The following is a 25,497-nucleotide window of genomic DNA, read 5'->3' on the forward strand; positions in this document are numbered from 1 at the left end:
CTCCCATAATCCAGATGAGAGTTGTTCGGCAAGAGAGGAAACACTCTTAAATAGTAACTGGAACTCTGACAACTGACTTTTGATGTGCAGTTGAATGAGACCTCAACTGATCGAAGTAGAACGCATTGCTTCATATCTCGGATGTCAAGAGAAAGAGTTGGAATAAAAAATTTTAACTTAAATCTAAATAATGTGTTATAACCGATCAGGTCGACTGCCTTTCGTAATTCCTTTGACATTTGCGGATATGACGCTGATTCAGATAACCTTTTCAACTCTTGCATAAACGCTTGTTTAACTGTTATTCAAACGCTAGTTTTATTGCAGCATTGCCTAAGATCTCTCTCTCTCTCTCTCTCATCTAAATAAGGATTGTTAAGTAGGAAAGATTCTCGCAAGATTTTGCCCTCTCTCTCTCTCGCTCTCTCTCTCTCTCGTTCTCGTATCCTTTTGAGTCGCTGTATCGTAGAGAGTGTCAACAAATAATACTATGGGCGAAAAGTTATTTTTTAAAGTTTCCATCTAATAACCCGGTTAAATATATATTCCACAGACTCTTAGTTGCAAAATGGTTGCACATTTCTTGCAGTAATGAGATGGTAAACGTTGCGTGTTGCTGGACTACTGGAGTCGTAATTATATTACCTAAGTTTAAAGCCCGGCGGTAAGTCGTGACATTGACTACAAGGATTTTATTTTCTGCAAAAAGCTAAAACAGTAATATTAATGAATGGCATTACTGAATAAAGGCTGAAGTACAAAACTTTCAACCATTCTAATAAATAGTTACGTAAGTCTTCCTGATATTTCTATATGCATCACAATCTTAGGAAAAGGCATTAATAAACATTCTCATACGCTAGTCTCTCTATCTCCCCACGCACAGGCACGTATATATGCTGTATATATATATGTATGTATGTATGTATATATACAGTATGTGTGTATATATATTATATAAAACATATATATGTATTTATATATATATATATATATATATATATATATATATATATATATATATATATATATATATATATATATATATACACACACATATATATATATATATGTGTGTGTGTGTGTGTGTTATTAGAATTTTTATGTTACTCAGTATACCTTATTTAGCAGCTTATCCTTTTTCCATATAGTATATACTTACTATACTGTATATTAGCTGTTTGACTTTTTCATATCTTTTACTATCCATTCCGTCTTAACATATATATATATATATATATATATATGTATATATATATATATATATATGTACATATACATACACTTACATATATATACATATATATACATGTATATATACATATATATATATATATATATATATATATATATATATATATATATATATATAAAACAGAAAATCTTGTAATCAAATTCACAAAGTATGTGAAATTGCTATACTTTAATATTTGAAAAAGCGTCCCACAGTGAGATATCATATTTCATATTTCCCATGTCTAAGAGTACCTACTAAACTCTCAATTTCTTACAGCAGATGGTTAGTGGTTGGGACTGTCGTAATTTTTCCCTGAGCCTACAAGTCTTGGTTTTTCTTAATCATATATATGAACTTTGTCTGCATCAACTATATTTTTATGGTATCTAAATATATATCTTAACTATGGTGAAGTGGTGACTCATGCTCACTTGACTCCTACTGTTTACGGTATATAATTTCTCGCTCTTCATCTATCTAGTCATCTGTCTGCTTCGTCTGTCTTAGCTACGCTAATAAGCGCGTTGCCGCAACTGTCATTCAGTTACCGGTGACGTTAAATCGTCCTTTCTTTCGAGTACGAAGACGTCTGGCAAATCCCATAGCACACGCCACCGTTTTCCGCTCCTTTGATTCGTGACTTCTTGGCGAGAATTTTCCGAATTGGGATTCCTGAGTGTGTGTGTGTGTGTGTGTGTGTGTGTGTGTTTATGTACATTAAACTAAATCATTTATTTTTTACGTTGCTGTTAATTGCTCTATGATTTATTATAAAGCCTAATGTTAACAGGAATCGTTAATGTATTTTCTGCGATAATAATGGAAATATATTTCCTTTCTTATTTTAATATTTATTTTGAAATATTAGACGTTCCTCTCTAGAACCCCATAATTTATTCATGAAGCTTAGCGATGATGCGTTTACTCATATAGTGTGTAAGGTAGCTGTATCCAGAAATAAACCTCACTGAGCCTAATAAAAGTCTAATTAAAGGTGAAAAGTTCAGTGATACGAAAATTTACGTAAAACTCGGTATAGTTTCCTATGCAATACCTTACGAGATAATCATGTCAATAAAGTTTACAGAGATTGCTTGCGAAATTGTCTACAAATTACTTTTATCAAATTCACGTCATAGTACTTGACATTCTATTGAGCAGTTACCATAAATAACCCTAAAGATTTTTCTAAAACAATGACAAAGCATGTCACGTGAATAATATTCACTTCAGAGATCAGCGTTGTCCTTCGCAATGATCTATGTAGGATATCCTTTCATGAAAGAATATGTTGAGTAACTCTCAAGGACACGGCTCTCATTAAGTGCTCTGGATGTCGAAACGCTTAACAAAGACATCGGGATCTTCTGCCCCATACAGTACGCAGGTAAGGGAATCAAATTGGCGTAATTAGCAGTAATTGCGAGTTTAAGGAAATTAGAGAATGTCGGAATATCGTTCTATCATTCAACATGTACATCTAGAAGGATTGTACTTTCTGGTTGCTGTATGCTTTATAATATATATGTATGTATATATATACATATATGTATATATATAATATATATATATATATAAATTTACATATATATATATATATATATATATATATATATATATATATATATATATAGAAGGATTTAAATAAATCAAGTCAGCTGAAAATGTATAATACTGTATATGTATATATATATATATATATATATATATATATATATATATATATATATATATATATATATATATATATATACTTTCTGAACTGGCTTTTAGATTCTTTAAATCATTCTTCTTCTGTTTTAAATGATAGTTTGAAAGATGCCCCTTTCAGCCATTAAACATTTTTTACGTATATGTAAAAGACAAGTGTCTTCATACCTTGCGATGCTTATATAAACCACAGACAGAATAACTACAGTGAAAGTGAGGAACGAAAATGATTTCGTCGGCCATCACGCGTAAGACGATAAAGCAGCTGGTGGCCTAATGGCCGTAGTTGATTTTTAACTCATTTCCTATGGAGAGATTTTTATGTTGTGCGTCGTTTGTTCACCTTATGAACCAGTTGATCATACAGTTGCAAATCAGATACTCTTTCTCTGTTGGTTTTCAGCTTCATTGGTAAGGTTAGCATCTAACAAGGCAGCAGCGTTAAGCCTCGCTCAGTCCTTTCCTTTTATCTGGGATTGAGACCAGCTTGAATGTATAAACTTGCAACTAATGACTTGAGAATTTCGGAAAGGAAAAAGTTCAACACGCAGGATGTCACTAGAGTAACTGTGCCTTCCACGTTTATCATATTATGGCCATTGAATATTGTAAAATCTTGTTGTGCAGGTTAACGGCTTTTTGTGGTTGATATGTAAGTATGCTCCTTATAATAATCTCCATGTAAATATATGCATTATGTACCCATATATTTATGCTTTCTGTGTGCAGCAAGGTTAATCTTTGGGTAATCAACTCCGCTGGTCCGACTTCGGGACGTTACGTAATGTCTTCACCTTCTTTTACGTCACCTATATTTTTGACTTAGCTCACTAGTCATAATAATAAAATATAAATGGGTAAATGTTTTCCAGAATATCAGTCAAGTACTGTCTCTTGAATTATCCACCTATTCATAAATATTAAAAGAATCTCATTTTAGTTGTCGGTGCCTCATGGGAGATTGTAGGTGGGGGGAAAAAAATATTGAAATCAGTGATTTCAACAAGACAGTAAATAGGATGACGAGAACCGGCGGCCTGAAGAATAGAGAATTGCGCTCTCTCTCTCTCATCTTCTTGATTTCATTGGTGATACATCTGTATACATAATGAAGGCATAGCATTGAACCAGCCGTGCTCTGTATGTACGGAATAAAATGAAGTTCAAATAAAGAGCAAACAACATAACTTAAATTTTCTTGGTATGCATATATATAAATATATATACATATACATATATATATATATATATATATATATATATATATATATATATATATATATATATATATATATATATATATATTACACACACATTCTCTCTCTCTCTATATATATATATCTATATATATAATGTATGTATATATAATATATATACATTCTCTCTCTCTCTCTCTCTCTCTCTCTCTCTCTTCTATATATATATATATATATATATATATATATATATATATATATATATATATATATATATATATATATATATATATATATATATGTGTGTGTGTGTGTGTGTGTGTGTGTGTAGACAAGGATTGCGATGCACGCGTGACAACTACTCCTCTAGGCATGCTGGATAGCATAAAAAAAACGCTGGATAATTTCTGGAGAAACTTGTGGTTTACGGCAATTTGCGTTAATCTCGCTGAAGTCAGAGTACATGTTATGGTTAATATAATACGCGTGTTTACACTGGAATTTTCTCCTTTTTTTATTTACGCTTTGTTTACTCCATATTATTTATTATTATCCTATTAATGCGTTTTGCAATGCAGTAGTTTATGAAATGCTGTACCCAATGTCCCCGCCTATCCGAGAATCGTTACAAATAAGTAAAAGTCTCTTGAATAATTTTTATTTTAATAGATCCGGTTGGGAATGAACCGATTGAGTGATTTTGGGTTACTGTAAACTATAAAGGAAGGAGATTAGTCTAAGGAAATGGTTAATGTCCACTGGTCTATAAACTTTGAATTCCGCATTGTAGGCATTACCAAAGGTTCTTCGCAGCGTCCCTCCGGTCCCTCGCTGCAACCCCTTTCATCCCTTTTACTGTACCTCCATTCATATTATCTTTCTTCCATCTTGCTATCCACTCTCTCCAAACAATTATTCCATGGTGCAACTGCAAGGTTTTCCCGTCCTGTTACACCTTTCAAACCTGCCTACTCTCAATTTCCTTTCCAGCACTGAATGACCTCATAGGTCCCAGTGCTCGCCCTTTGGCCTAAACTCTATATTCCATTCCTTTCCAAGGTCTTGACTTGTGTTCGTACATATTCTTCACTCCCGAAATCGTAAACTTGAACTGTTTACTGGTTTCTCTGCGAAACAAGTTAGTAGTCATTCAAAGGTACATCTGTGAGATCCTCTCCTGATTTTCAAAGGTCAAATCAATCACTAGTATTATCATTAACTCGTTCTCATTCCATACGTACATATATGCATACACACATAGGCCTACATATCTAAAGGAAACTTTCATTTTTCAATTTAAGAAACTTTTTCTTAAAACATTCTATCCGGCGGTAGAAATTATGCACAAATTATCTTCATCGGTGTTAATGAAATACATGCATAATAGCCATTTGCAATAGATTACATAATTTACAAAATCTTTTTTAAAAATGCAAACGACACTTACGCAAGGCTACATATAATGACTGACTATCACGTTGTCTTGCATGTCCTGTAAATTCACATTATGGCCTAAAATCTGTTTACACATGCTGACAGTAACTGTCTGCCGAAAATACTACAACATCCAGCTAATCAAGAGATAATTGCCATAATCCACGTGGTTGAAACCATTTAACTAGTAGTAACGACGATAACACGGTAAAATGCCAATTTTGTAGCTGTCGAAATAGTTAAATGCTGAAGGTAGACGAAGCAGCTGTTGATAGTTGTTTTTTCTTTTTAGTTTTCTATAAAAGAAAACTATTGTGCTGGCTTTGTCTGGCCGTCCGCACTTTATTTTGTCCGCACTTTTTTCTGTCCGCCCACAGATCTTAAAAACTACTGAGGCTAGAGTACTGCAAATTGGTATGTTGATCATCCACCCTCCAATCATCAAACATACCAAATTGCAGCCCTCTAGCCTCAGTAGTTGTTATTTTATTTAAGTTTAAATTTTAGCCATAATCGTGCTCCTGGCAACGGTATAGAATAGGCCACCATCGGGCCGTGTTTAGTTTCATGGGCCGGGGCTCATACAGGATTATACCGAGACCACGTAAAGATAGATCTATTTTCGGTGGCCTTGATTATACGCTGTAGCGGCTGTACAGAAAACTTGATTGCGCCGAAGAAACTTCGGCGCACTTTTCACTTGTTCTTTATTGTTCATAAATTAATATCTAGATTGTTCGTATCACACAAATACTCAGTTGTTGAAGTATAACTGATGGATCCAATTGCAGCGTTTCATAGCAAATGTCAGACACTGAAAGTATTTACTGGGATCTTTATAAGTGAAAATCAGTGAAGTAAATCAAATGGTGAAAAAGTAAAATTTCATAGAGAGGACGTTGGGCTCACATTCGCAAAGAGTCTGGGGGCGATCCCGACCTACTGCCCGTCAGTCAGCCATGCAGCTATGAATGAGTGCCAGGCCTGTTTGGTCAAGCAAAAGGGCATGGGGATACCCACCACACCCCAAAGACCTAATGAGAACAGGAAGTTTCTACTTTTTTGGCTCCACCTCTTCTAAAACAGTAAAAAGGCACACGGCGAACAAAGCATACACTTGTGTATGTATGTATCTATGTATAACTGAATCACGAAGATATGGAACGTGATGAATGTATAAATAAAGGCAAATGCCACGAAGGAAAAGTGAAACAACAGAGTGGTTGCTAGGCCTTTCGACACACGGTCCTTTACTAGCAGACTCTGCTAATAAAGGATCGTGTTTCCGTTGTTTCACTTTTCCTTCGTGGCATTTGCCATTATTTATGTATGTATCCTGAGAATAAAACGATCCCTAAAGAGTTAAACAGTACACTGGGAAGCACGGAAATTAAGGGAAAATTAGATGCTCTCGCACTAGACCCTCGAGTCCAGAACATCATATTTAGAGCATACGTGAGAAATAAGAAGGATGATATGAAAGCGCATAATAACAGCGTTCATGTCTCATCGTTAAATGTCAGTTGACGAGGTCATTTAGTCAGTTCAGCGTTTTCGTCTTGTGTTTCAGAACAAACACTTCCATTGACTGTGGAAAATTGCTCCCTTTAGAACTGGCCGTCTGTTGTGAGGGGCGGAAACTTACAATTACACTTCAAGGTAGTGTACTTCTGCCTCCAACGCCCTCTCCGATTTATTCCTCTTCCTGTATTTTTTATTTCTTTTTTATTTTTATTAGGTCTATAAACACATATCATTTAGATTCTCATACTGCTAAATTATTTATGAATCTTTTGATTTAATATTTTATTTAAAACTGGAAGAATAGTAATTCTGCGGCTTTGGCTTCTCAGAATTATTATTATTATTATTATTATTATTATTATTATTATTATTATTATTATTATTATTATTATTGTCAGATATATTTTTGTGGACCTTAAAGAACATTACTTGTGCCTTCGTAATTGAGATTTTAACCCATTATTATTATTATTATTATTATTATTATTATTATTATTATTATTATTATTATTATTCCGTAGTGCAAAAGAGATAGCGAGAAATTTACAAATATTGCTAATGCAAATGATAATTGCTAGTGGAAATGATAAATTGTTATACTACTTATCATTCCAAGTACTTCATAATCAAAGAAAGATTTTGTTTTTATAGCACCGCCACTACTATTACTCTACTAGAGCGTATTAAGGAAAATAAAAATCCGTATTTTTCATATTATGATTCTAGGTATTCTTGTATGGCAGGTAGAGAATCTCCAGCCACCCTTAAGGTAAGACCTTCTGAAGGTAACATATTTCTGACGGGCAAAACCCACATTCGAAATCCTAATATTACGTCATCTTGTGGACACGATGGGGGTTCTCGCAAGGTGACTGTCTGGCATGTAATATATTTGTTTGTGTGTTGTCCAAGTATGTTTGAGCAGTGAGTAATGTTCATTGAAAAAGGAGTATACGTTTGGAATGTCATTGTCATTTTCATCTTATTATTAATATCATTCCTGGAAGAAGGGAATACTGGAAAGTATCTCAAAATTTTATATTTAAAACGGTAATTGTATACAAATGTATATACTTTGCTTGTCTTCTGCTAGTCTGAGGAGGTACTTTGCAAATATTGCATATGCTCCTGTAGACCTGAAGATTACATACATGTGTGTATAACCTTGGTATTTAAACCACTGTAGTTACATATTATTATTAATTGGCTTTACCTAAGAACTGTAGGAAGAAATTTCGGCTTAATTTTAAGTTTTTACAGATCTCTGCAAATACGAATAGGTCTCCTAAACATAATGAAAGAAATACTTCTAGAATATTCTGTTGACGACTTTATAAATGCATCTCCTTTACATTCCTTACAACTCGGTGCTCTGTAAGTTTGTTTTTTGCTTACTACATAATTTACGTTTTATAAACATAAACATTGTTCATAATTAGTGACAATCAGTCGCCCATGTACTCGTGTCTCATTTGCCTTGAACGTAGACATCGGATTTTACCACACGGACCGTCTTCATCTAACCGCTAATTAATGGACATGTATCACGAAAGCTTTCTAACAGAAGAATTCGCCGCCTTATTCACCCAGTCGGCCGTTTTTCCTGTTGCAGGATTAAGCTGGCCTTGTGTCAGTGCAGGCTCTCGCTCGTACGCACAGAGCGTAAATCTGAGGCGATTCACCGGGGCCTTGTCTTCCTTTTGGCCATTCCAGAGGAGAAAGAAAGTGGTTGTGCGAGTCTCCAGCGAAATTAAATGAATGATACGTAATCCCCTGTGTGTTGGTATTTGTACTGATCAGTAGCATTTTGTAAAATGGTGGCAGAGAACATGTTACATAAACATCAGAAGTTATTGTGAATTTCAAAGAAATTTTTGGTACGTGTGGTTCAAGAAGAGTTGACTAAATTTGGAAATGGATCCAGATTTAAATTACATTTTTTCCCCATAACATTGCGAATTAGGCTTAACGACAATTTTCCAAGATATCAAAAGAAGTTACTGTGGAAATCGTGACATTTTTGGGACGTGATGATTATGGGTCGAGTAAGATTTGTTCCAATTTTTTAGCATAGCAAGTTAGGCCGTTTCCCTGGATTACTTGGCGATTCCATTAAAATAAATACCGAGATCTTGATTGGGAAAATCACTCTTATGCCTGTCACGTAATCTTCCATGCGGAGATGCCCACTAATACATTCCTTGGCGTTGGCAGGGGTATTTGCTGTCTGGGTGACTTCCAGTTTTGTTTGTTTTACCCTTCATGCCTAACCTTATATAACCATACTTGTTTTGTTAGTGATTTTGTAATTATACTTTTGTATTAGGCGATAACATCTTTGATAACCCTTTCTGCTTAAAACATGCATCTACTGATGCAATTCGCACTTCACAGCGAGGGAAAGAATGATTAGTAAAGCTGTGGAAGTAATCTTTGCTTAAATACAAGCTTCATGATCAACAGTTCTACATTTTAAGACACGCTTCTTCTTACAGTAATTACTTCTCTTTGTTTAGGTTCACGATCTATATCTTCTTGTGTCCCAGTAATTTAATCAAAGCGTAACTGAATACAAAACGCATATATATATATATATATATATATATATATATATATATATATATATATATATATATATATATATATATATATATATATATATATATATATATATATATATATATATATATATATATATATATACATACATACATACATACACACACACACACACACACACACTAAAGTAAAGCGCGTGATTTTGTTTATTAGCTGAAGCCACTGGGAAAGTTAAAATGAAATGAAGAGTGCCAAGTACTTTCGTGTACTTTTTAACACATCTTTGTGCCCCGAAGATGTTAAATACACGAAAGTACTCTGGCAAATCTGTCGTTTCATTCTGAACTTTTCCCAGTGGTTTCAGCTAATATATATATATATATATATATATATATATATATATATATATATATATATATATATATATATATATATATATATATATATATATATATAATATATTATATATATGTATATATATATGTATGTATAAATAATATATATATATATATATATATATATATATATATATATATATATATATATATATATATATGTATGTATATATATATAAACAAGAATATACTAGGCCCAACACTTTTCCCCGTCTTTCTTGTATGTAAAGACTGCGGGGTGCGGTTTGCGGTTTGACATATTTACCAAATTTTATCACTGGTCGCCAACTGTTGTTAAGCGTTCGTTTGAAATTTATAGCTTTATCCGTTGGCTTATAAATCAGATGTTATAGACCCTTTTAAAATTGAAAAAAAAATAAAGTCTTTGTGGTAATGTAATCGGAGTTTTATATTTCTTATGATATTTGGCTTTATTCAGGTCATGAGTTGCCAAAGATAGATTGCATACGTTTATCCGAGAGAGAGAGAGAGAGAGAGAGAGAGAGAGAGAGAGAATTGCTTAGTTAAGGTTACACGTAGTTCCGTTATTTTGGAGAGAGAGAGAATGTAAGGGAATTATTAAGAAGAGATTATAGATCTACTGTGTGTATTTTGTGTGTTGGGGTTAGTGCATGAGAGAGAGAGAATGTAAGGGAATTATTAAGAAGAGATTACAGATCTATTGTGTGTATTTTGTGTGTGTGCGTTAGTGTATGAGAGAGAGAGAGAGAGAGAGAGAGAGAGAGAGAGAGAGAGAGAGAGAGAGAGAGAGAATACCTAAGAAGAGACTGCACACGGTTCATTATGGAAGAGAGAGCGAGATTAGAAAATTCAATAAATGTACATTCACAGCTGAGACACTCTTGTTACTGAGGTACGGAGTCGAAGGCAGTCTGTGATTGCGTTTCTCAGCGCGTTGAATCTGCAGAGTTGATACACAGAGAAAACATATTGCCTGAACTTTTAATTAGCAACAAATTACTAACACCGATTATACATCGGATTGGTTCTATCGCTCCAATCGCCAAACTTCTAGAATTTGGCCTTCCCTTCCCTGTCCCCTACTCTTTTTCCGTTCCTAAGTCTTCGTGTTGTCCTTCCGGCGTGGCGTGCAAAAGGTCGTTGGGTTCTCCTCTGTCCCAGTTGCCCCTACGTCTAAAAACACTAAAAATACAAGCGAAGTAACAATGAAGTAAACATCTCCAAATCTATATTCCATAACCTATACTTGGTTGGGTAATCACCAGTGAGTGTCAGACAATTGAAACAAAATCATCTATCCATCTGTGGGTCCTAGGCTAGTGACTATCAGCCTCATCCCGAAAATCCGTGTTAAAGAATTGGCACCAGACCCCAGAGGGCTACTTTTACACGGGTCTGCCACAACCCCTAAAACATTTTCGCTTTCTTGCAGGCATAGAAAATCCTTTTCCTTTTAAGTGTCCTGTTCTATCGACCTCTGTATTCAGAAAGTATTGTCAAGTGAAAACAAAAGCAATAAAGAGACCCATGAGTCATATCAAGGATTCAGATCTTCCGTTTTAGAGGACATCGATAGGCTAACTCATTCAAATTCATTCCACGAACTTCTCAATTAAACGCATCCTGGTTTACGCTGGAATGCATCATGATTTCATTTGCAGTTACGACGCGGCAGTGCTTGGCAAAATATTGGCACCTTTCCCAGTACATTCAAAGAGGAACACAAAGTGCCGGAAACGAGTCATTTTAACTTAGCTAGTCTCATTTTGCGTCATCCATTTTTATCTTAATGTTCCATGCTTCATTTAGGTGTGTTTGGTCTACGACACTCCGAGGTAGTACATGTCACCACTGGTAATGGAGTAACCGAATCCTTTAAATAACTCTGTGCCATCCCCTTTTCCAGAGTTCGGTCCACGGTCTGTGTGGTTTTCACTTTCGTCGCTGTTTATTCTTAGATGTTAATTAACTAGGGGAAAATAGCTTGTCTTCAAGCGTTCTCTTCTTCGAGTTGAAGGGCTTCTTATGGTTTGAGTCTGTATTTGGTTTCGTGCGCAAGCGCTTAATCATGCGCAGGAATGCGTGCATCTGAGTTGAGCGTATAAATGTAAAATCACGTTGATTGTCTTGAGTTTTATGTCCTCCTGCGTTTAAATAAAAGTCAAATGATCTGTGTGATGGTGACTGTCGTCTTCTCTCTCTCTCTCTCTCTCTCTCTCTCTCTCTCTCTCTCTCTCTCTCTCTGTGAAATCACCCTCTGTCAGGGGAGACAATTTATATTTGGAACAATTGTTGCTATTGTTATTACAGCAGTTGTTGTTATTATTGTTATTGTCCTAATTACCAATACCTTATAGCAACTCACTCGCTATCCTCACCACCAGGATGCAGTATTTACTTGAATTCACTTGTAATTTAAAAAAAAAAATCTTAACCGCATTCTTTTGTACATCTATTAAAACGAAACTAGAGAGCCATTAACGTTTCCCACAGTGACCCATATTTGCAACTGCACTGCATTATTCTAAGCGGAAATCTTGACAACAATGGAGTATCCGTCATTTGCATACTCGTTTAACTTCTAAATTGTTACGCTCTCTGTTTCCGTAACGTTCGCTGGTGCTTCAAGAAAAAAAAAAAAAAAACTTCCATACCCGTCTGTAAAGAAATAAACCTAAAACATTTTATGTAATATATATACATACATATATATATTATATATATATATATATATATATATATATATATATATATATATATATATATATATATATATAGTTAACATTAATCCATTTTCCTTAACAGGGTAGTTCTATGGAAAATATCGTCACTGACACATTCTTACTATAACTATTGAATCATGAATAAACACCTCGGGCAGGAACTTTAAAGCATAGTGTTCACTATTTAGTGCTTGGCTTTATGCCTAAATCACATATACTCCATTATTATTTAGCACACTCTACATATGGAACCAGCATGGCTCGAAAACCCATCCCTACGTTTCACAAATCAACCTTTTCTAGAAAGTACTCATACATTATATATATATATATATATATATATATATATATATATATTATATATATATATATATATATATATATATATATATACATATACACATATATTTATATATATATATTTATATATGTGTGTGTGTATGTGTTCAAATGTTTGTATATTTTTAACGTCATCCACAAAATCCCTAACAAATATTAGGGACTTTGTGGATGAGGTTAAAAAATATATATATCTAGGGAGAAAGGGGTAGTAAATAATAATAATAATAATAATAATAATAATAATAATAATAATAATAATAATAATAATAATAATAATAATAATAACGTTAGTACTAATATTGATAATGTCATTGTTTTTCTCTGAACTCTTGATATCCAACTCACTAGTGTTGGTGTATTTTTAAAATAGTTTCCAGCACATGTTAGTCTAAATTTACCTATCTTTTCATTTATTTTAACTTTCTATCAGAAGACGTTCCTAACTATTAGTATCAAGTATGCAATTGCCATAAATCGCCTCCTTACTTCAAAAAACAACGTTTTTGATTCGAATTTAATTTCTATAAATCGCTACATAAAATCCAAAAATATTAGGATTCGCATGCCATTTCCAGTAGTAACTATGCATTCCAAAATAAAACTAATGAGTTGAATCGTATCCTTATAAATTTCTGAATTAATTTCCAGAATTATGACTCGAACCAAAATTCCTCCTGGGAAAAGAAAAAAACTCAAAATTCAATCCCGACCGTCTTCATTTCAGGTGAAACTCATCTTAGTTCCCACAGACCAAAACTCACGCTGTTTGATCAGATGACAAATTACCTAGTACCACATTACGTAGCTCGTATGGCAAATGCGCATTCTACTGCAACATTCTTGGGTGGTGTGCTTGCTTCAGAAGACAAGTGGCGCCTTCATAAGAACGGTTGGACGTTCAAACGATCCGTACTTTCGCACAAGCTAAGGCAACTCGAGTCAACCGCAAGGCCTCATCTCCCCTCGAGACTTGTAGGCGAGCGGTCAGCTCGGTGTATTTTCGGAAACTCTCGGACGATTGCAGCAACGTATTATAAGCTTTTTCTTTCCCTTTAACCCCTGACACAAATGGATTCGATGGATGAGCGCCCGAACTCCACCCTTCAATGCATGTATTTTCCAGTTTGTGAAGTTTCACATGAAAAGTCTGCATTTTGAGGCTGAAGTTAGTAAATGCTTCTCAAATAGATTGGTTACCTTGATAAATACTCCCCCAGTTCCTAGGCTACCTTGGTAACTCGGAAGAACTACGTCCTGTTCCGTTTGCAGGTCCACCTCAAATTCGGTAAAATATTCCTAAACTAATAGCCCAATTTCCATCAAATTCATTTAAAACCCATCCATTACTTTTTGATGTATCTGTCGGACAGATAAACGACTGGCGGACACAGATGACTGAGTAAAATGAAACCCTAGATGCAAAACCGACGGTTTGATTGTCCGCTGGTAATCCTTGCAAGAAACAAAGTAATGATAAATGATGAACAGGAACGTAAAAGTAACCTGTTAGTAACAAGAGAGAGAGAGAGAGAGAGAGAGAGAGAGAGAGAGAGAGAGAGAGAGAGAGAGAGAGCACCAAGACATCGCATAATAAATGATGGCGTGCTGTATGCATTACAAATCCCGAGTTGATATGTCCCCATACGCATATTCTTTTGATTCTATTTAGTGTAACGCATGAACGTCTGAGAGAGAGAGAGAGAGAGAGAGAGAGAGAGAGAGAGAGAGAGAATATTTAAAAGAGAAAAAGGACGCCATTTAAAGAGAGGGGGAACGATAACAGTATCGAGATATTTGCATATAGAGATTGGGAGAAAGAATAATATAACACGGCTTTCACATTCCATGAAAAACAAACCTAAGCGAGAAATGACAGCCCAAAACCGTTTCCATTCCTTACGTAATGGATTCGTAAATCTTTTGCATGACGAAGCATACCCAGTGCATTCACGGATAGGCATGAGTTCTCTCACCCGCCAAGGTGAGTCTCTTAGTACTTTCTAAATCCCCTGCAAGTCCAGGTACCCGGTTACATAACCTCATCTTTTTTTTTTCTTGTGGGGGAGGGAGTTAATAGGAAGGTGCACTTTTTCCTTAGCTTATGCACGTGTGCATATAATATATATATATATATATATATATATATATATATATATATATATATATATATATATATATTATATATATATATATGTATATATATATATGTGTGTGTGTGTGTGTGTGTGTGTGTAATTTTTGTTCATGAGAAGGAGTAAGTGGGTAACTAGTTATGAATTCACAATCCTATCTCCAGTAAGTGAACACAACAGTACTGTCTAGTCAAAAGTTTATCCTTTTAGCTAAAAAGTTTAAATTTCTATAAACAAAAAAAGATAATACATCAGAGATGACCTTTTTTCCAGGTCATCATTCCTCCCTTCTGAAATAAAATTATTTCATCATGTAAATTATATTTTTTTCAGTCAAATTAATTGTACTTTATGAGCCACTCGCTGGATTAAATAAATAGATTTTACTGGACATGCATCCCCTTGAAACAGACTTTACCCAAGCCTCAGCACTCGTTTCTAAGGGAAAAAATAATCATTCTATCACTTCAGCTTTACTTCTTAAAACAAATGGATTTTACCAGATCTCGATTACTTCACTCTTAAAACAACAAAATTGACCAGGTCAGCAATGATTGTTCCCTGTGAAACCGGAAATTTTGTCATGTCATCGTTATTCCCTTCTAAAACAGTTGACCAGATCGACATTGCTCTCCTTACAACAGGTTTCAGCATGTACCCAACATTCCCTTCTTAAATGAACAGATTTTAAATAGGTCAGTCAGTAGATGTCGCCAGCAGCGGTGATCCTTCCAAATATAAATTAATCATTTGTCCAAACAAAACTTCCATGCCAAGAAAACCGGTTTTTTCTCTTTTTTTATCTCTCACCTGACTCATGGGTTTCTTTTTTCTGAACTTGGAAGGTACTTTTCGAACACAGAATTGGCGGGTCTTCTACCGAGCACCGAGCTCACCGAACGAGGAATGACTGCTGTAAACAACCGACCGAGAGTAATATGTGTTCCTAACAGCGGATGGTGAGCGCGGTGGCTGTGGGCGGCAGCTACATCACGCATGCGCCGGATCAAATTTTTGGCGTCCGTCCCTATAGATCTTCGTTTTGCCAGCCCATATACGCGCGCAAGGTCGCGTCTTACGCCTCGCTTGAAGTCAATTGGCTATTAACTTCGAGATGACTAAGTCAACTGGTCATCAATCAACTGTGCGGTGGCGGAAATGCGTAAGGTTCCTTTGAAACCAAGGAAAGTCTTCCTTGCAGTGTAATTTATTTATGTTTAATAATTCTGCTAGTTTTCGTTTTCTATAAGAGAGAACTATTGTGCCAGCTTTGTCTGTCCGTCAGCCCTCAGAACTTAAAAACTTCTGAGGCTAGAGGGCTGCAAATTGGTATGTTGATCATCCACCCTCCAATCATTAAACTTACCAAATTGCAGCCCCATAGCCTCAGTAGTTTTTATTCTATTTAAGGTTAAAGTTAGCCATAATCGTGCATGTGACAACGATATATGACAGGCCGCCACTGAAAGATAGGACTATTTTGGGTGTCCTTAATTATACGCTGTACTGAAAATTCGACTGCGCTGAGGAAACTTCGGCGCAATTTTTGCTTGTTTATGCATTGTGATTGCTTATCTACTTTCATATTTTTCTCTTCTTTTGTTCATTAAAGGGTATTCTATCTATGTCTAGCCTGAGGGTTGCGTATTTTGTTCAGTGACGACAAATCTATGCTCTTTCCAAAACAAATCAGTGGTTTATCTGAGGATGAAGATCGACCATTTCTGTAAAAGTTTGTTTGGCAAGTTAATCATCTTTTAGGCTGTTACATAAAAACTGTTTCACACATAATAATAATAATAATAATAATAATAATAATAATAATAATAATAATAATAATGAGTGAAGAAATGTACTCGTATTTGTCAGCCCCCTTTGAAAAACTCGGGTTTTTAGGTATTCAATTACCTAACAATGATATCGGGATATTTTGCTCCCCATTTTCCCAATGAATCATTTCAAAACAAATCTCTTACTCTAGTTGGTCACTGGAATATTTAATCGACTATTTAGCGAAGATATACTGTATATAATATATATATATATATATATATATATATATATATATATATATATATATATATGTGTGTGTGTGTGTGTTTGTGTGTGTGTGTGTGTGTGCGCGCGTTTGCATAGTTTCATCTATGTATACATCTGTGTTAGAGCCTTCAGAAATATCCCACCACCGGATTCCTTAGCGATTCTCTGCTGACTCAGTTACTTGCTTCCGGATCGAATGACTTGCTTTGACACGAGACTAAATATTCGCATGACACCGCATCACTGAAAACCTCTGAAATGCGTATATGATCTCTTGTATATTTATTTATTTGTATGTTAAATTATTCGTCCTTATTCATTCGTTATTGTTATGTGTATTTCCCCGTGCTTTTAATTTTCCTGTAAAAGAAGGCCATTTGTGCCGGCTTTGTCTGTCCGTCCACACTTTTCTGTCCTCCCACAGATCTTAAAAACTACCGAGGCTAGAGGGCTGCAAATTGGTATGTAGATCATCTACCCTCCAATCATCAAACACACCAAATTGCAGCCCTCTAGCCTCAGTGGTTATTTTATTTTATTTAAGGTTAAATTTAGGCGTAATCGTGCTTCTGGCAACGATATAGGATAGGCCGCCTCTGGCCCGGGGCCGTGGTTAAAGTTTCATGGGCCGCGGCTCATACAGGATTATACCGAGACCACCGAAAGATAGACCTATTTTCGGTGGCCTTGATTATACTCTGTAGCGGCTGTACAGAAAACTCGATTGCGCCGAAGAAACTTCGGCGGCGCATTTTTTACTTTTTTTTTTTTTAATTCGAGGAAATTTACTCAGAAAGTTACTGGCCATTTTGTTCGTTCCTTCATTTCTGTATTTACATTTCTTTGTCAACATCTCCCCTTTCGGATCTGCCATCCCTTTTTCATATAAGAGTAATGCGTCCCCGCGGAAGTGCGGTCCTGTAAGCTAATTGTTATTTCGACCTGTTCCATACGAAAGAGCACTTTTGGCCTTTGATGATAGTGCTTTCTCAGGAAGTGTTCTCTCCGTCCAAACAACAAGTCCTTGGAATGGATAAAGTAAAGTTCCGGTTAAAGACCTCTTCTTCTCTTTTTAAAAAGGGCGGAAGGCAGCCCCCATTACGCTCCAGTGGCTTCGTGCGCAAGCGCCTGTTATATTCGAAAACTGCTACTCGAATTTCATGTTAGGTATTATATTACAGAATTTATTGTCACATATCAGTATTAATTCTGTGGGAGCATTCTAGGACTATATCTGTCCTAAATGCTTTATCCATTACAATCTTTGTGTCTTCTGAAAGGGAAAAAAATAGTTAAGTCATATCTTTTCATTTGCATTATATACGGAAGAACAACTATGCACTTTTTATGTCAAGAACAAACCGTCCAAAACAAAACTACGGACTTTGCGCAATGCGACAATATTTTTTTTTTTTTTTTTTTTTACATGTCGCTGTCGGATGTGAAGATCGTAAATCAAGCATGTGTCGCCGTGACTTCCGGGGGCGATTTTGGAGGTCTATGGTGACACTGTTCTAACTGAATAGAGTCTACTTTCGAAAGGGCTGCATTTGGGCCACTTGTCCTGGTCGCGTGCCAACTTGTCCACGTCTATTTTGCTTTTTTCGATGCAGTGTGATTATCCAGGTCAAGTACAACGAACAATGAACGACAATGGATTCTGTGGTGTGGAAAATATGGAGCTTCGGTTTTCGGGGTTACATAAGGACTCAGAACTATCGGGTTTTTATTTTTCCATAGCAGCGGTTGGAGGAAAATGAATAGGGAATTGATTGATATAAGTATGAATAGTGTCATATAAGCACACACACACATATATATATATGTATATATATATGTATATATAGGCTATATATGCATATACATATAGACAGAGAAAGGGAAAGTAAGCTTGTTGAATAACAGATACATGGACGTGTATATGTATATATATATATATATATATATATATATATATATATATATATATATATATATATATATATATATATATATATATATATATATATATACATACATATATGTGTGTGCGTGTGTGTGTGTGTGTTTGTGTGTGTGGGTGGGGGGAATAGAGAGAGAGAGATAGAGAGAGAACGTGTTTGAGTCTATCGGTATCCATGTATATTTTGCATAGTGTGGATGGAGAAGAAGCAGAGTTTAAATGTGATGACTCAAATAGCAGATATGACAAAATACCATTTCATAACAGCAAGTAGACCCTAGCGTCCCAGTAATCTTCCCTTGATCACAAAACGTGACAGGTGAAGAAAACTCATTCATGAGTCAATTGCAAAAGAGTGCAATGTTTGCGGTTGTAACTGGCATGAGAGCGCGCGAGCGCAATTTATTCCTACGTGCGTGATTACTTGGGTAAAGGCTTTGCTTCATGATAATTTTCTAAGTGGTCGAAAAATGTTGCCATCCAATTTGCTGGCTCGTTCGGGTCCCATGTGACATGCCTCCCCCACCAGCATCCTAGTGAATGTTACATTTTTAGTTTTCTGTAAAAGAAAACTATTGTGCCGGCTTTGTCTGACCTTCCGCACTTTATTCTGTCCGCCCTCAGATCTTAAAAACTACTGAGGCTAGAGGGCTGAAAATTGGTATGTTGATCGTCCACCCCCCAATTAGCAAACATACCAAATTGCAGCCCTTTAGCCTTAGTGGTTTTTATTTGATTTAAGGTTAAAGTTTGCCATAATCGTGCTTCTGGCAACTATATAGGATAGGCCACCAGCGGGCCGTGGTTAAAGTTTCATGGGTCGCAGTTCATACAGCATTATACCGAGACCACCGAAAGATAGATCTATTTTCGGTGGCTTTGATTATACGCTGTACAGAAAACTTGATTGGCGCATTTTTTACTTGTTAATAATGGTAATCGGAAGGTCTAGGTTGGTTGTTCCGCGTCCGGGGTCTACACCAGGATACTTATTTGCCTTAACACCTAACCACCTTACCCCCTGTGCAAGGGCAGTGCTGATATGATCTACACCAACTGATATTTATTGGCATTTATGAGCGGTCACCAACCCATAAATTGGCAGAACACAGTAATGTTTAGATTAACTGATCGAGACCAAATGTGTAGCGAACGATCATGCTGCTTGCTGTCTGGCATTCCTTGTCGGTCACCTATCCAAGCCTAGACCAAACTCAGCGTTGCTAGATTTCATTGATCGAGAGCCCTGCTTCAGCGAAAATAATTTAATTTTACCATAGATCATCTGTTTAGTCTATGAAAGGAATTTATTGATGTACCTTCACTTTCTCAGAAGAAAGTGAAGGGCCTCGTACTTCAGTGTACTGGGAAAAATAAAGTAATGTGAACTTGACTTTATCAAGACAATGAAGTGCTGTACAGATTCAGTTCGTAAGTGAAATGAATTACCATATATACTTTAACTTTAAATGAAAGAAAAAATGAGTACTTTCCACTTTAAGCTACTTTATCACTGGTAAATATTATAACCTTTATTTTAGGTTCTTCGTTGAGATATGTCTGTGCACATATCCTAGTTATGTACTCGACACAGGAAATATGCACGCTTATAGAAAAGCAGATAATTTATGAATATGCAAAAAAACACGCTCTAATTACAGTATGATGTAGAATATATCCTTTTCCGCGATAAAATAGTTACACGTATAGGTACTATGTACCTGTAAACGACCCACGTTCAACTGACACGATGATTTATAAGCTGCAAGACTACAAACATAATCAATGAAGCAACGCTGTTCTAAAGATTGTAGAATCCTACGGCCTTACAACAGAAGAAGAAGATGAAGAAGAAGAAGAAAGGTGCGTCTTCGTCAACGTACCATTAGGCCGATCTTGCGCGATCTTACGACATCCGGGATTGATCTTGATCCCGAAGGCTCATTTGCGGTCTTGATTGATGTCGCGTTTCAACAATGAGGTTCGGGGGATGGTACTGGGGGAGAGGGGTGATGGTGGGGGGAAACTCTACTGTGGGGGTGAGGGGTGGAAGTAGAAGAATGATAGGGAAGGGGGTGTTGTCACCTCTTGCCTTGTGCCTACTCCACCATATGGCGAAAACCGCCGAGACATTCTAGCGTTTAGTTGTCATAACAAAGGTAATAATAAACGCTGATCAGAGTTTGTATATTTTTGCTTTCGTTTGTATATTTGAATGTAGAGGCTTCATGCAACACTAAAGGTTTTATGTCCATAGGACGTCGTTTTAAGCTGTTTTTGGTATTGTCCAAGACTGAAAAGTGAGCGGCCAACTTAAAGCGGACGGATATTATCGAAATGTATCATAAATATTTATTTCAAGCTATGAAATTGTTATTCTTATTAATATTCGTAATAGGAATCCATAATTCATCCTCTTAAAGTTAAATCTACAGTGGCAGAAAACTTTAGGAATAGGATCTGAGGTAGACATCGGTATAAAAATCAAGAGAAAATGACTTGATTTTAAATATATTCTGCCAAGAAAATCATCAAAATAAGACTTGTATTCAAAATTGCTCTTACAAGAAACTTTAAGACGCGATATGATGTGAATATTCTTTACTTGAAGTCATATTCACAGTAATAACAAAACGCGAGGCGCAGTGTGATCTGAAATTAGATTTACATTGGCAAAACGCTCAAGACACAATATGATCTGAAGGTGAATCTACGCAAGCTTTGGTCTCGTCGTGGTTTCGCTTGCGGTCTCTCCGCTTCATCTAACAGCGCACTTAATGCTATATGAGTAAATCGCACGATCTCTTTACGAGCAACAGACGAATTTCATATAAGACGGGGAGGGGAAGGGGCGTGGCTAATCGGGCGCCACCAATGACAAAACTCGAAGCTTGACGCTTTTGTAAGCCTAAGTTTATGACACTCAGGATGCCTTCGCTTTCATTTGGGGTTTGATATTGTTCGATGAATACGATACATCTTCAAGAAGTTTCTTCAGTCTTCGAAGGGTTCTAAGTAACTGTAACTAAATGCAATATTATTATAATACTACAGACCTAATCCTCTGTCCCGTAGGATGGGGGTAGTGCCGTCTGTACATTACTTAAGGTTCTTTGCAGCGTTCCTTCGGCCCCTAGCTGCAATCCCTTTCATTCCTTTTACTGTACCTCCATTCGCATTCTCTTTTTTCCATCTTGCTATCCACCCTCTCCTAACAATTTTTCATAGTGCGACTGCGAGGTTTTCCTCCTGTTACACCTTTCAAACCTTTCTACTCTCAATTTCCCTTTCAGCCCTGAATGACCTCGCAGGTCCCAGCGCTAGGCCTTTGGCCTAGTCTATATTCCATTCCATTCTATTCAATCCTCCAGGCCACCCCCATGAGAGTTAAAACTTTTAGCGCCGTGTATGTTAAACTAGATTTTTCTAATACTAAAAGTTTAAGTTTGCTATCTTTGGCATTTCTCTCTAACAACGTTCAATAAACGCAATAACTCTGACGAACTGATTGATTCTAGAGAATGTGATCCTCACCAGGAACAGCCAAACAAGCGCTATATTCAACATTTTTATTCCTTTAGGTCCAAAATGGCTCAGTGTGTTAAAGCCGAAACGTCCCAATGGAATAAAGATGTTGACTATAGCGCTTGTTTGGCTGTCCCTGGCGGTAACTGTCAAAACAACTGAGTATTTGTTTGTACCGGATCAGGAACATTTTGTGGCGTTGAAAACTTCCGAATGGGATCCAATAACTCGAGCATTTACTGGTTTTATGGATTCTTAACGTTTTAACCTTATGCAACAACAAGCACATGCTCAGAACATAGTACCGTATAAAGAAAATTAATTTTTTAAAATTATGAGATAATAGCCTCGGTAGGTTGTAGAAAAGGCTGTCAGCTTAATTGAATTTTGTTTATTATCACTGGAGTCTTAAACCTTTGTTATTAAAGTGTTTCCTCACTCACGTACTTTGCTTCTCTGGCCTCACTGTGACCCATAGTTACTCATAACTTACTCAAGACACATGTTGCCGTTTCTTAATATTAGCTTTTGGCATAAAGTTGTCAGCGCCATATCCATACTGCCGTAGATGGTAGAGGGAGCTCACGATGGTGGACACCCATCCAGTTACTAATCACTCCCAGAATTAGTGAACTTTTTTTTTTTTTTACCTTAAGACTAAGGGAGGTGCGAACTTGTTACGGCCATCACCGTAAAGATATTATTTCTTCGGCTCTCGTGTTGTGATGTCCGTGTATTGTCATACATTCGTAAAAAAAAATAGGAATGCAGGTATATGGTAAATAACTTAATGGCATAAGAAATTTTTTTTACCAAGACTTGCAGGTGATACATAGTTCTACACCGCCTTTTAATCGTTTATTTGACAGTTGCTTCTTTCTGAGAACCTAGTTTTATAATGTTTCCTGGCCATTAAAATTTTACCCTTCTTTATTTCAGTCAGAGTTTTCTACAGTTATTTTTTCATCTAAGACTAATACTTTCCTCTTATGTAATTCATTATACTACTTTTAGTGTTCTGTAAAAGAAAACTATTGTGACGGCTTTGTCTGTCCGTCCGCACCTTTTCTGTCCGCCCTCAGATCTTAAAAACTACTGAGGCTAGAGAGCTGAAAATTGGTATGTTGATCATCCACCCTCCAATCATCAAACATACCAAATTTCAGCCCTCTAGCCTCAGTAGTTTTATTTCGTGTAAGGTTAAAGTTAGCCATAAACGTGCCTCTGGCATCGATATAGGACAGGCCACCACGGGAGAGTGGTCAAAGTTTCATGGGCCGTGGTTCATATAACATTAAACCGAGACCACCGAAAAATAGATCTATTTTCGGTGGCCTTGATTATACGCTATACAGAAAACTCGATTGCGCCGAAAAAACTGCGGCGCATTTTTTATTTGTTTATGTCTTCAAAATAAAACAATGGTACTTCGCAAATGTGAATGTCAAGATTTAGAATTCGGCACAGGAGATAAAGATGAAGAGTGTGGTAAAGAATATTAGAAATTAGACAGTCTGGGAATGTATCAGACAAAGGTATCAAAGTGAACAAAATATATCACCCGACAATATTGAGAACGAAAATGCAGAAAAATATGTTATGAGGAGTTGGAAAATATGAAACGAGACCAAAGAATAACATTGAAGCAAACTCAAAGTATGAGTAATAGCATGCAGTAAACTAGAACTTTATGAATAGGACCATCGAAGGAAACCATTAAAACAAGCAAAAAATGCGCCGAAGTATCTTCGGCGCAATCGAATTTTCTGTATATCGTATAATCAAGGCCACCGAAAATAGATCTATCTTTCGGTGGTCTCGGTATAATGCAGTATGAACAGCGGCCCATGATTATGGCTAACTTTAACCTAAAATAAAATAAAAGCTACTGAGGCTAGAGGGCCGCAATTTGGTATGTTTGATGATTGGAGGGTGGATGATCAACGTACCAATTTGCAGCCCTCTAGCCTTAGTAGTTTTTAAGATCTGAGAGCGGACAGAAAAAAGTGCGGACGGACAGACAAAGCCGGTACAATAGTTTTCTTTTACAGAAAACTAAAAGCGGCGGCTAAATTATATCATAAAGAAGAGACAGTTACCTGGGTTACTGAGAATAAGAATTATAGAAATAGACATTAATCACGAGAATGTAGCCGAAAAGTGTAGAAAGCGAGGTAACGCAAATTATAAAAAAGAACAATGTAGGAAATATGAGCATCAAGAACAAGAACGTGGCAAAACGAGAGCATTAAGAACAAAAAGTAGCAAACTGGAGCAGAGATCATATCACAAAAATTCCGTCAGACCATTAACACAGTGATTTATGGCTCTTTTATACCTGGAGGGGTTTTTGCTAAACGTTGGTTTATTCTTTCCTTTTACGACTCTAACCTGGTTCCAAGATTATTAAAAAAAATGATGTGAGATTTGTCATAATTTTTCAAAATATGATTGCGTTTAGTTTTTACATCAGGTACTTATTACTATTTTTACACCTAGATTGGTTTCAGAATGAGGTAAAATGAAATTTTAATGATATTGTATCTCTCTCATAACTTGCAATGAAAGAAAGGTATGTTAATGATAAAAATTAGGATATTGATTAAATATCTCTCTGTCATCCCATATTCATTCAAAGGTTTCAAAAAAAGATGAAGAAATACTCGCTAATGAAAATAATGATATACCTGCACATCATGTTGCATCTCTTTGTCTGATCATAGTTGTTCAATGAGGAGGAGTGATTACGTTACGCT

The 25,497-nt window shown here is 36.0% G+C and overlaps 2 protein-coding genes across 6 annotated transcripts in view; one reads left to right on the top strand and one right to left on the bottom strand.

Annotated features, from left to right (window-relative positions):
- LOC136847216 (uncharacterized) overlaps positions 1-25,497 on the bottom strand; it is a 68,010-nt gene that overhangs the window by 21,847 nt on the left and 20,666 nt on the right. The window contains exon 1 of one of the 4 annotated variants that reach the window (XM_067118664.1): positions 16,045-16,188. The exons of 2 other annotated variants lie outside the window; for them this stretch is intronic. In XM_067118664.1, coding sequence (XP_066974765.1) covers positions 16,045-16,053 — 9 coding nt within the window. In that variant the 5' untranslated portion in view covers positions 16,054-16,188. Of the gene's footprint in view, positions 1-16,044; positions 16,189-25,497 lie in introns of those variants that run through there. One more of the 4 variants, XM_067118666.1, reaches the window with a different exon arrangement.
- alpha-PheRS (phenylalanine--tRNA ligase alpha subunit) overlaps positions 1-25,497 on the top strand; it is a 134,294-nt gene that overhangs the window by 19,451 nt on the left and 89,346 nt on the right. The window lies entirely within an intron of this gene.

The sequence above is a fragment of the Macrobrachium rosenbergii genome, chromosome 16 (assembly GCF_040412425.1).
Source record: "Macrobrachium rosenbergii isolate ZJJX-2024 chromosome 16, ASM4041242v1, whole genome shotgun sequence".
Lineage (NCBI taxonomy): Eukaryota > Metazoa > Arthropoda > Malacostraca > Decapoda > Palaemonidae > Macrobrachium > Macrobrachium rosenbergii.